The sequence below is a fragment of the Harmonia axyridis genome, chromosome 6 (assembly GCF_914767665.1).
Source record: "Harmonia axyridis chromosome 6, icHarAxyr1.1, whole genome shotgun sequence".
NCBI lineage: Eukaryota > Metazoa > Arthropoda > Insecta > Coleoptera > Coccinellidae > Harmonia > Harmonia axyridis.
Window position 1 is genome coordinate 23,777,005 of NC_059506.1, and position 13,519 is coordinate 23,790,523.

The following is a 13,519-nucleotide window of genomic DNA, read 5'->3' on the forward strand; positions in this document are numbered from 1 at the left end:
GAACTATTCTGATTATTCAACCAAACTCAGGGTACAGAAAAATAATCCCATGTGATAACTTATTTTCATTTGTTATGTCAAAATGACAATGTAAGATTCATTCAAATCCTTGTCGCCACATCAAAAAAAAATCTTTCGGTTCAAGCATCAAACATTTCAGTCAACAAGAATTTCCAGCCGCATTTGGTAAGTCTGCTTTTGTAGAAGATTATTTTGTTCATTATCTGGAAACAGCAGAAAGAGTCAAGATTCAGTATTATATTATCTACTTTATGTATGGATTCAAGTTCCGTACTCAAAATTGGAACAGTGCTTGATGAAATTTGAAATTAAGTTGTGTCTAGAGAGATTCAGACGAATAATATGTATTTAATTCACAGAATGGGATGTAAGCAGTAAATTTTCGGCAACAAGATATAGAAAAGCCTCCTGGATACATAGAATCGACGAACAGAAATCTGGAGCAATCAATTTAATTTGGTAGGTTGGAATTTATTCTAGTTCTTGAGTTAATCTTCCTTCCTGTTTCGTTCTACATTCTCCCAGAAAATAACTTACTATTTCGTAAAATATTACAATGAACAATACAAAACTGACCATATAATATAGGATGGCCTTGGGGCTCATATAAAAATTTAATTTACATTGCTTTTTTCTTCTTCCTTACAATACTTTCAGTAAATTATCACTTCACGGAAAATTGTTGGTGATAAGGAATGTTTTCAATTCATCCTGAATTATAATATTTCAACCAGTTGCAATTCTTATCCATTTAAACTTTCAGTAGATCAACTTCACGGATGAATCCATACAATTTTGAGGAAAAAATGTAAACGTGATTCAAATTTCGGTGGGTAATGGGAAATAGAGATATCAAGAAAATGAAAAATTTCATTCAAGGACACGATAACCAAATCAAACGCTTCTTAAAATCATTTTGAAGTTCAATACTTAGAGTTGCTCACCTGTTGAATTGAAAAATGAGAATATATTATAATATGTGGCTTTCATATATCGAAACTATATACCTAGGTGAAAAAAACTCTGCCAATAGGTGTGTCACTATCATGCCTCCTCGTATTTTGACTTTGAAATAATTCAGTCCACCAGAGCACATAATTTTGCACTAGTTGCACTATTTTCTTCAAGAAGTTTCCATTCACATATGCGCTAAGTACCTACAGACTGTCTCAAATTCGATGCTCAGTGATAGTATCTCGGGAACTTACTATAAGACTTGAAGAGAAATTGTTCAAGGACCTCCGATCTTTTTTTTCGAAATAAAAATATATCTGAGATCATATCGTAAATATTTTGCTTCTCGAGTTATATCGTGTTTCTGAAAAATGACTGTCCCATATAATTCTCTATACCTTGGTTTTTAAACGTTTTTTCAGTAAAACGTAGAATTTTTCGAATATCTGGAACAGAAACCAAAATATAGCGGAATATTGGAACAGTCATTTCAGAAAAGGAGATCAGTATTTTCAACCCGGGGCGTCATATAATTTTAACGTATGATACAAGAGCACAGACGGAAACCTTATATTGAAGGGCTTCTTCTTCATCCAAAAAAATCATTCCCATCCTTTTCACCCAATGTGGACGACGCTTGTATTGAAAAATCTGAAAAAAAATATCCAGAAAAGGGTAAAAAATGTTGAAGTTTCCATTATATTGATTTTAAGTTAGCGACTCATTCTAAAAGAATATTTGAAACCATTATTCATCAAGTCATCAATGGTTTCTCTGCGCCACACTCACATACATAAGTCACATAGTGGGCTTTCAATAGAATGCCATTTGAAAGCATACTTTTGAAGGAAGCATGATCAGTCCTAAGACGATTAAAAGTTCCTCCAAAAAACTGAAATTGGCTATGAAGGATCATCGATCAGAATTTTGTTGAGGACATCACAAGAATTCCATTCCGACCGCCAAATTTCCTTGTCACTTTCATTGGATTCAAGGAAAGTATCAATCCATAAAAGTTTACTCGACTTTGATCGGGCAGTTTTAATATCTTGAAGGTGAGATACAATTGGAAATAAGATCGGAAACAAATTATCCCAAGATTTTTTGACTTCAACCTGTCTACGAATATGAGGCGGAAGTATATGTGATAGCATTGGTAACCAAAGTAATGGTGTGGATCTAATGGTTCCACTAATAATTTTCATAGAAACGTCAAGCTGTGCTTTGGGAATATGATCACTATTAAACCAAACAGAACAACAGTAATCAGCAGAAGGAAACCCCAGGCCAAAGCTGCTATGAAGATTGCAGGTATCAGCAACCCATGAAGAACCAGTTAATTTTCAAATTCATACGCAAATTTTCCAAGTGGTCCTTGAAATTCAAAGAAGAATCAAGTTCAAGATATATCGGAGTGAAATTATGATTCATGGTGGAATTATTGAAAGTTAACTTAACTATATTATTTACGTATACCAAATAAAAACACTATCTGGAAATTTATTTGAACATACTGATGATCCTATCCAACATTCATAGTCAACTCCATATGCGTGGGATTTGTAGAATCCGAAATAGTTAGACCTTAGAAATTTACAGTTTGCGCATAAGCAAGACATTGCTGGAATTTCAAAGAACCACAAAGTACTCTTTTAGAATATTCATACCAAAATTTCATAAATATAGCAAAAATACAATGCGAAATATTGAGATCTCGGGAAGTTGACCTTTACGTATGCGCTGAATAAACTGAAATTGATATGGATTCATCTGAGACCCAAAAAGCATACCCACAATGATTTGCGTAAAAACAGACAGAGACAAAACCAAAGTTTTTCAAAAAGATCTGAAAGGAATTTTGCGAAAAAAAATATTCATATCGAGGATCATTCATTTTTTCCACCCAAAAAGCTTCCTCTACATTCCACACTCGAAAATAATACTACACACAAAGTTTCACATATAGCTAATTTCAGCGTTTGATAAATTTATGTATAGAAAATGAATAAGAGATAGTCAACATTGGGAATAATTATTTTAAAGAGCACCTAGATTAGTAACAACGTTAATTGTAATATTAATAACTATTGAATTTCATATATATTTCTCAATTTTCTTCACTTTTCCTTTATTGCGATTTACATGAATTTTTCACTTGCGATTTACATGAATTTACAATGAATTTTGTTAACTAGAAGTGAAAATGAAAACCAATCTATATACCTGTGAGATGAAGTGACGTATGCGATTCAAATATTTTATAATTATCTACGTCAGATTTCAATCTAATGAACTAAAAAGGTTAAGATAAAATAATTGATGAATAATTCAGGAAAATTTTGTTCAAGTAAGTACATGTAATATAATAGGAACAAATGGATAACCAAATGTTATTAATGAAGATTCTATGTTGACATAAAATGATTTTCTCTGATGAAATAAAGAAATGAAGAAACACGAACATGTCTGAATTCATAGAGGTGAATTGAAAATGTCAAAAAAAAATGCTGGCCTTCAATAAAAGATCGGTCGAAAATCGACTTTGATATTGGCAAGCAAGAAAATTACAGTATTGGAAGACGTAAAGTACAACTACATTTCAGATAAATTAATACGCTATTTACAGACCTCAAAATTCAAGCATAAATGATTTTTACAAAGGCATGCTAGAGAATAACTCGAATCTGTCCGATGATGAGACAGACTCCGAACTGTACGAAGACGCGATTGACAAAGAGGCAAGCAGAGAGAATTTGAATTCGGAGAATAACGAACTACAGGAGTTTCGTTCATCTGTCTGTATTTGGGAGGACAATATCACACCGTTCAACGTAGGTGTTTATAGCCAGATCTTAGAAGCGAGAGTTGTTCTGAGCAGCATTTACCCAAAATGCGATCGAGCTTGCAAATTTTCCGGTAAGGATACTCAAAATGCCTCTGCCAACTTTCTAATGTTATTTGCATTGTTAGAGAGGAGGAATCATCATATCAAGAAGGTGGAAGAGACTGTTCTGACGTGTCAGATAGCAAACAGAGCTGAAAAAAAACGATGTCCCATTTGTTGTCAAACAAACGAAAATTGCATCTGTGGAAAAGCTTTCATCCAATCGAAACCCAGCAGTTCTTCTCATAAGAACAAACAATTATGTACCGTCTGTAAATCACCTACAACAAAATGCACCAAGTTTCACGATTACATGAAGTCCAAATCAAAACACGATAATACTGATATCATTTCATTACTAAAAGATATCAATAGGATACCAATCACGCCGAAGCAACATAACAAGTTCGCCACGCAGACGGCAACAAAATCTGGTACCAATAATGTAAAAATTTCTAGATGCCCGTGCAAAAAATACGCGTCCAGTCCTTCGCATTTGTCGAAACTATCCTACTTCAGCTCTGAGGAACTGCAGCTTGTACATAGTATTCGTGGAAGTAAGCTCACAGAGACTCTTAAACAGAGGCCATGCTTTTTATACGATAAGTTGCCGGGAAGCTGCACTTGTGATAAATTGAAAGATACTCTAACACATGGTAAATGTAAATTTTGTGGCGAAAAAGAATGTGTATGTTCGAAGTGGAGGAAAGATTATTCAAAAACTATTGGCATGTTACCACCAATCCGCGATACTTTAAAATGTATATGTGAGAAGAAACGTGAAGAACCAAAAATTGCCGGAACTATTGAAGAAATCAAAATCAAAGGTGCAGCAGAACCACAATCTGCCTCTACTCCTTCGCTCGTAAAAAAGCCAGTACCATCGAAATCGCAGAATAAGAATGATATTCCTTCGAAAAAAGAAGACAAAGAAACCAAAGGACCAACAGAAAAGATTGAAACCCAAAAACCGAAACCTACTGCTACAGGTGCTTCAGATAAAAACAAACAAGTTTCAACAGGAAAAGACATGCCAACGCATAAAACAGAAGATAGGGGAGATCAAATAAAGAAACCTAAGGAGATAAATAAACCTGACGATACAACGATATCTAAACCGACTGAAATACATCGAGAACCTGAAAAGCCGAGTACTATCAAGGAGGCAGAAAAAAAAATTGAAGAAAAAAAACAACCAGAGATCCCAAAGAAAACTCAAAGTGGTAAACTTGAAAATGCCAAAGAAACAAAGATGCCTAAAGTACCTGAAGAGAAGAAAATAGAGGAAGTTAAACCTCAAGTTCCCAAGATATCGCAAAGTGGTAAATTTGAGGATAAAAAGGAAACAAAAGTACCTAAACCTCCCGAAGAAAAGAAGGATATTGAAAAACCTAAGATCCCCCAGAAAGTAGAAGAAAAGAAGGAAGAGAAAATACCAGAAACACCTAAACAAGTAGTAGACAAGAAAGAAGAGAAAAAGCCAGAAATACCTAAACAAGTAGAGGACAAGAAGGAAGAGAAAATACCAGAAAAACCAAAACAACTAAAGGAAAAGGAAAAAGAACCAGAAATACCAAAGCAGGTAGAGGTAAAAAAAATTGAAGATATCAAACAGCCTGAAGTTCCGTCAAAACCCGAGAAAGAAACATCTGAGGAATCCAAAAAACCAGAAATTGACAAAATAGTAGAAGATGTTAAAAAACCACCTCTTCCGGTGAAATCTGAGGAAAAAATTGTTGAAACGCCCAAAAAATCTGAAAAAAAAGAGTCTCTACCCTCTGAAAAACCTATGGATATACCTAAACCACCTCCAGTAACAGATATTGTAATAGACAAGAGTGATGAAAAGATTGAAGATGATAAGATAACCGAAAAAAAAGAGGATAATAAAGATGACTTCGTCCAACCTGATATAACAATAACTATCGAAATATCTGATAAAGAAGATAGTTTCAAATATCAGATTGAAGAGAAAAGAGAACCTGAAATAATAGTCAAAGGTGAAGAAGGAGGAGATGTATCTATTAAAGAAACTAAAACAAAAGAAAGAGTATGTCAGTGTCATGTCGAAGAACTACCCTTAATGATCTTGCAAAAATGTAAACCTTGTAAGACCAAGTGCAAAACATGCAGCCGCATACCCAGGAGCACTTCAAGGATTATCAATAAAAACGACACTTCTAATGAGATGGCCAATCAAAAATTGTGCCATTGTTGTAACAATGCAACAAACACAGAAAAGAAGGAAGTGATAGAAAAGGGAGAACAATGCACAGGGGGAACAGAAGGTAGAGTTCTAATGTGCAAGAAGTGTAGGTTATCTATTAATAAGGCAAATACCGGAGAGAATGTTTCAGTATCAAAAAAGAATAGTAGCAAAATAAAATTGTCGAAATGTGGGGAGCAGAGCTGTATCAAAAGATCTTCGACATTTGTTTGTTCTACTAAGGAAACGGATAAAGTCGATAGGTCGATCAAGGATGCCAATGGTTGTCCCAAAACTTGTCGAAGACCTAGTACTGCTAGTAAAATTGACGACTTCAAAAAGAGACGCGATTCCGGAATAAAAACTCATGTGGGACCATCAATAGGTGGGATATCTTCAAACGCCGAAGAAATTCTCATTAAAATAAGCCAACCATGCAGTGAATTGAAACCTATGAGCTCAGAAAAAGTATGCCCTAGAGGAAACCAATCTGATAAGGCAGCCGTTAAGGGTAAGATCTGTCATTGTCATGCAAATATCAACACAGACCGTGAAACGTTGATGGATAGGGGACAACAGTGCCTGAAGAGGCCTTCCAAAACAATTAAGTGTAAGGGGTGCGGTCAATCCCAAACAGGAGGAACTTTTCAACAGGATATTATAGCTTCGTACGTCGCGAGCTGCAGTTCGAATGCAGAAACCCCCCCTCCTCAACAATTCATCATTCAAACTTTGCTTTATCAGTTTGCAGGTTATGAGCTCAACAGAGATCCGACCCCGCCACGTAAAAGAAGATCTCTCGATAGATCGAGGAGTTCAGGACTTAAACGCCCCTCCGAGAATGTCATGCGGTCGATCCAAGTTCAAGTAGGACCGTCATGTCCGCCAAAGTGCGAAGCTGCCCAAACTGTCACCACGTTCATTTTGACCGACCCACGCGCCATCCCCAAATCAGAAAATATTCAAGCAGTTGAGGGAAAAATAAATTACGTATGTGGCCCCGAAGTACCTGGACTGAGAACGAAACTAGCCATGAACCTAAACCAGATACCATCAGCTGACGATAGTTGCGTATGTCCGCCGGAGTCTCTGAACGAACAGGAAGAATCGGTTGAAATTTGCGAATCTTCTATTTGTTCGTACTATCAGAACAAAAGCCCTGATCCTGCTGGAAAATCCGAACCATTTTGTAAAGTTACAAAGAAAGACAAGTATATTTTTATAACGGTGACTCCAGTGCAGACAGACCCGTATGAACCTAACTATTACATCATATTTTCGACGCCAGAAGATGAGAAGGAAGCTAAAGGCAAAAAAGCAGCAAAGACCTGCACCAAACCTAAACAAGAAAAATCCTCGACTAAAAAAGATCCACTGGATCGTTTCAAGAATCAAATATTCTCCATGGAAACCTTGAAATCTAAAGAATTCCTAGAGTTGTACGAGAGGAAGCAAGACATTATACAAAATGCCAAAGTTATAGGTCCATCACCCATCAATACAGCATGCTTAGCTGCCCTCCTCGATAAAAGCAAGTCTCAGGGCTGTGTACCTTGTAACGAAATCAAGCAACCGAAGTTTGAGACCAAAGGGTGTGGACCTGATGATTGTGAAAACTTCAAAGCAACAATGACGAACGAAACGGCTGAGTGTTGTTTTGGGAATTCAGAAGTTACAACGAGAACCATGGCATGTGGATCAGACCACTGTCTTCACCAAGATGAAGTCAACAAATTCAAGTCGAAGAATGCCGAATGTGGTCCAGATACTTGTCATTTGAAGAAACAAAAACATGCCGCTACAGGTGAAGAAGCACTGAAACGAACTTCAAATACTGTAGCTGGAAAAGGAGCTTGTGATGCCTGTACCACAACGGATTCAAGAAATGAAGCAGCGAACCCTAAAACCCAAGAATATTGCGACAAACAAGTGTGCACCAACGATTGCGAGAAAGGACATGTTGCTAGTCAGGCTTGTGATTCGGAGCAGAATGTAACGCAGTATTGTGACGCGTCGTGCAGTCCTGATGAAGATGTTGGTGAAGATGAGTGCGATTCATCTTGTGATCCGAATGAATGTGCTAATTTTACTGAAGGAGAATCAAGAAAAAGGTCAGATCTCAAAGAATGTCACGATAAGGTTTGTCCAGAGAAGATTGCGAAATCTACCTCAAGGCTTAGTGGGGACTTTGACCAAGTCAAAACATCACAAAATGATGAGTGTGAAGACTCCAAATGTCCCAAGAAAAGAGTCAATACGAAACTGGATGACAAGGATGTTTTTGCTTTAGAATTAGCTATGAATCGTTTTATAAGAGTGAATCCACGTGCAATAAAAGATGATTGAATCATACATCTCATGAAGTTGGTTTTAATTGTAATGAATACTCGATACTAATCCAATAAACTTATTTTTTTATTAGTAACATTTGAGTTCAAAATTAATAGGGGACTATTCAGCCATTCACTGTTGGGTACAAAATTAACAGTACTCTTCCTGAAGTGGCGATGGGACACAGTAATAAAGCCTATACAAAACACAATCGATTCTCTCAATTCGTGATGCCCTAAGCTTCTGTGAGGTCTCATAGAGGCTTAGGAGAGTCAGGGTAGAATGTAGGAACAATATTGTGAAACTTTGTGAAATGATGAATTTTATAAATGAGGTGTTTTGAGTAGATTGTAAGTTGAGAGACTTTCAAGAATGATTTTATCAATTCTCTTTAAAACTATTGGAATTATATCCATAACATTCGACCCAATTGCATTTTTCCTCATGAAGATTAAAACAATGAAATATTCATGTTGCATTCAAAGTAGGTAGGATTAGATAAGATTTAATAAGAATCTATTGAATAGAAAGCAATATATTCACTTCAGGTGTGAAGGACCTTGTGAGACCATTTAAAAACTTGTTGTTGCTTCTTGAAGGGTTATCTTTGTGTCATACTGTTTGTAATTCAAATTTTTTGGTTTATTAACTATTAACTCGAACAATATATCAGTAATACCAAGCAAATTTCACAGTTTTTCGAAATCGAACATAAAATTGAAAAATTCATAGCCTTCTTCTCCTTCTATAGTCTATTTTCTATAGTTCTAAAAATTTTATCAGCTTTGCAAGGAGCTGGAAATTGTTATTTTCTATGAACATCCAAAATCTCAACCTCTCGGTTCTGTGGTCAAGTAATATTGAGTAGCATTTTTTAGATTTTCTTCTCGAATTTATTATGGTTCTGGTAACACGATCGACCGGAAATCTCGTACGAAACTTGAAATTGTCATTCCACATCCAAATTCTAGTTTTCATCTCGATCGAACCTGCAATTTTGAAATCAATAGGAACACAAAATTTCGTATTCACGAAACCCCTTGTCAGATTTGGGCATTGACGAACTCATCAGAGCATGGTCATTTTAAATTTCTAGGTTTTTCCGTCCGGATGCTGTATATCTGTGATCACCAATTCTCTTCATGCATGGATTAATTTTTTTCACTTGTAAAGGGATTTTCAAAAATTTATAAACTCAACTATAAAACTTCATTTATTTCATCCTAGCCTTCTTCTTGTATTTAGATTAGTGAAATCTTTCATTTTTTTTTTCGGCAAAACGCTGTACATTTCCTCAACCTCAATAATATTTAGCTACATAAATAGAAGGTCAATCCCTTTTTTTCCAGAAACAATTTACTCAAAGTAAAAGAAATTGGAACCCAGAAGAGTTCGAAGACATGTTTCAAATACACAATCAAAGAGAAATATCTCATTCATTGACACAAAATTCCAGTCTTGAATGTAAGAATGTAGTAAGTCATCCTTCGTTAGAAATTGGCTTCCTAACATCAAAAAACGAAGAAGGGATCGCTTCACCTTGTCAATCAATGAAAGGTGAAATAACCTTATTTAACCCAATTCAATCTGATACTAGATGAACCTCATGTTTTTCAGATTTTACCACACCTGAAGGAGGACTATCTAGACACATCTCGAAGGATATTCTGAAAAATATACCTTCTGAAAATGTGGCCCTAAAGGTTCCAGACACATATTTCCTCCACCATTTCGTTTACAACTGCAGAACAAGTACATTCACCTCAAACAATGACAGCAGAAGATCTAAATCCAGAAAATCGAATGATAATGAACTCAAAAATACGATGAGCTGTGAGTGCGCTAGAAATCTCCAGCCCAACACGGAAAATATCAATTCGAAATCGACGACAGAAATAGTTCTACAAATTCCAAAACGATGCCATGAAGACTCTTTAGTGGATATTAAGCTTATAGGGACTGCACTAGCTCTGCATCCTAGTGTTTCCAGTGAAGGTGAAGAATTGAACTATATTGATTTATCCTCTGAATCTGAAAAGAAACGTACAAACAAGGTCAATGATACTTGTGGAAAATGCAACGTACCTCTTGGCTTAGAAAAAGTTGACACCGAGAATTACAGGATTATTGCATCTAGTGAGGAAGATACCTGCCATATTTGCACATGGGGAGAACAATCAGGACTGAACGAAACTTCAACCAACAACGACGCTAATCGAATATCGATTAAACTAGGAGAAAACCTTATTTTGAGTTTGGTCACTGATACAGATGAACCAGAAAACAAATCATCTCAAGGTTGCAACATACAAACAGACAGCGAAGTATGTGAAAACTTTCCTTCTATAAAAATTCTGGTAAAATGCAATGGTGAAACTATAAAAGAAATCTCTTCACCGCGACTACGAGATGGAACAAACGAAAAAAATTACAATCAGATATTCTGTGTGAATGCATGCAATGAGCATTCTACCTACATTGAAACTGACGTTTGTACATCTACTTCTTGCGATAAAAAATCTAGAAAAGATGATATCCTTCCAATTGAATATTGTCAAACATACATGACGGTGAATACTGCCTTAGGTAGTATGCCATCAAGTTCGTACATGAAACCTAAATGCAATTTGATGCAGGAAATCAAACCTCCAGATAGTTGTTGCACAAAATGCCCATTACTGTCAAATGCATGTGGTTTTGTAAATCCTGCTCCATCTCCACAAAGGAAAGGATCTCAACAATCGAAGAAAAACAATCAGAAGCAATCAATAAATAAAAAGTCAGACAAAAAAGGTAAATCTAAAAATGCTGCAAAAAAACAACAGAGTTCATCGTCATTGCGGAATTCTATATCGAAAAAAGGCTCTACATCTGAACCTGAATCAAGTCTTTGTGCTTGCCCTACGGATAAAAACGACATTGCATCTCTAGGTTCGTTTTCCCTATTTTTCATCATTAACGACATGAATACGGGAGACTGTAGCTGTGTGAAATCTGGAAGTAACGAGCTACTAGAAACAGCAATGATTTGCGTCCATGTTGATAACTCAATGGGGGACAAAAGGAATCAGATGAAAAAAACATCATCCTGCCCTGCTGTTCTATCATCTTTCAACACCCAAGGTAATATGACCGATAAAACAGCGGGGTCAATATGCTCTTGTCCTTCGAGGACTTCTAAATCCTCTAGTTGTTCGTGCCCTTCCGTCAGAACTCCACCAGCTTCGTCTAATTGCTCTTGTCCTTCTGCGCAGTCTCCAAAAGGTTACGTCTGTCCGTATTCCAAGGCTAAGGACCAAAAAAGCCCAGTTACTCAGTCCACGAACACTTCCTTGAGGTCCTCCTTACATAGGAATCCTTGTTGCCAACCTTCCCAGCTAAGGTTCTCTGTGTCTATTCAAGCACAACAGGGTACCGCTAATCAGTGCCAGTCTTGTTCAGCTCACCAGTCTCAACGAGAACAAACTTCAGTACAAGTATGTCCTTCGCAGAGAACTGCGTGCGTTCAGCCTTCAAGCACGGGACAAAGACCTCAGCCACAAGGCGTGCAAACTAGTATCTCTCAGAAATCAGCCTGTGTTCAGCCATCTACTCCAACTTGCAGCCAAGCTCGTCAAGTGCTCAGCAATATTTGCCCACCTTCGTGTAAAATTAACCTCCCGACGACAGTCAGTTCGATTGTAGTTCAAAAATTACCGTGTACTCCGACGAAGAGGACTCCCACTTGTGATATGAAAGCAGGACCAAGCTACACGAGCACAGTGGCCAAGAGCAGTTCTTGTCCTTCAATGAAACAAAACGTAGGGTCGCCTATGAAAAAACAGTCAAGTTGTTGTGTTAACGATTTCGCGGCCACGCAGTCGAAGAGTTGCAGTTTATGCATCAGTGTATCCAAGTTGAATGACTCCAGAGATCCTTCACTGAAGAGAGTATGTTCGTTCAGCGGTGAGTGCAAAAAAGATACATCGAAAAGCAAATTGACCTCATCGTGCACATCGGTTAAATCCAAAACCAGTTGTAGTATTTGCAAAGAGCTTTCGAAATTAGGTCCTTGCGATGAAGAACCAACGTCTAAAGGAATTCAGGGGAGACCAAGGGTGATTCCCGCATCAGCCAAGTTGAAGAGAACCAAGAACTTCAATCAACTGTCACATCTTGATGTTTCTGGTGCAGACAATTTCATTTATGGTGAAAACAGAAGAGGAGATCTAACGTTGAGAACGGCTGATTACAGCGATTTGAAAGAAGCATTCGAAAAGTTCATGGTGGCTGAAAATGCGAAAAATCCAAAATGTAAATATATCAAGAAATGTTAAATATCCAATACAGATGTAGTTATAAAGCTTGATTGAATCAGCAGTCTAATTTTTGTGTGTGGATGAAAAATCTATGAAAGAATATGAAGGTTTCAAGTTTGAACTTCAAATTGACCGGTCATATGTTGACTTCCTCCAAGTTCAAATCTTTCTAGACAACAATGTTCGAAATATGTCATATATCATACGACAAAACAATTGTTCTAACATAAAAAGTGCCTCAGTGTTATTCCTCAACAGAATGATATCTCATTCAAATTCAAAACCAACCAAAGCTTCTGAGAAATAAAATATTGAAATTTGTTAAAAAATTATGTGTCAATTTTGGTGGTGGTGGTTTGCCTTTGCTTATCATCATAAAAAACTCATCATCATATTCCCAGAAGAAAAACTATAAACAATTTGATGATCCATCAAAAATAACAAAATGAATATAATTGTTATTACACTTACATCACTTGAATTATTAAAGACAGTAGTATCCACCTAAGTTTATATTATTTCAGGCGAAAAATAATACACAATGCCAGAGGTGATAACCGCTTTTTTTACTTCATCATGTTAACAATTTTTTTTAAGATGATGTATCATTGCGAATATATTGAAAATTTGTACTTGATGAATCCAAATTGTGGTGAACCATTTGTATCTCAAAGGATTATTAGAATTGAAAATAAAATGTAACTTTATAAATATTTAAAATAGATTTCCATCAATTAAAGACTGAAACAAATATAGAATGTTATGTGCACGGTAATTCAGTTCTTTCTATGTTGAAATATCAATATATTTTCTGCTCTGCGTTGA

The 13,519-nt window shown here is 36.3% G+C and overlaps 1 protein-coding gene across 2 annotated transcripts; it reads left to right on the forward strand.

Moving 5' to 3' along the window:
* Window positions 1-27: 27 nt before the first annotated feature.
* Window positions 28-8,417, forward strand: LOC123681665. Of its 2 annotated transcripts, XM_045619899.1 has the most exons (4): window positions 28-186; window positions 381-480; window positions 3,602-3,891; window positions 3,946-8,417. In XM_045619899.1, the coding sequence occupies exons 3-4, from the start codon at window positions 3,639-3,641 to the stop codon at window positions 8,409-8,411; spliced, it is 4,719 nt and encodes a 1,572-aa protein (XP_045475855.1). In that variant the 5' UTR covers window positions 28-186; window positions 381-480; window positions 3,602-3,638; the 3' UTR covers window positions 8,412-8,417. The 2 variants fall into 2 exon arrangements, with proteins under 2 accessions (XP_045475855.1, XP_045475856.1); XM_045619900.1 differs by lacking the exons at window positions 28-186; window positions 381-480 and adding an exon at window positions 3,449-3,544.
* The last annotated feature ends 5,102 nt before the right edge of the window (window positions 8,418-13,519 follow it).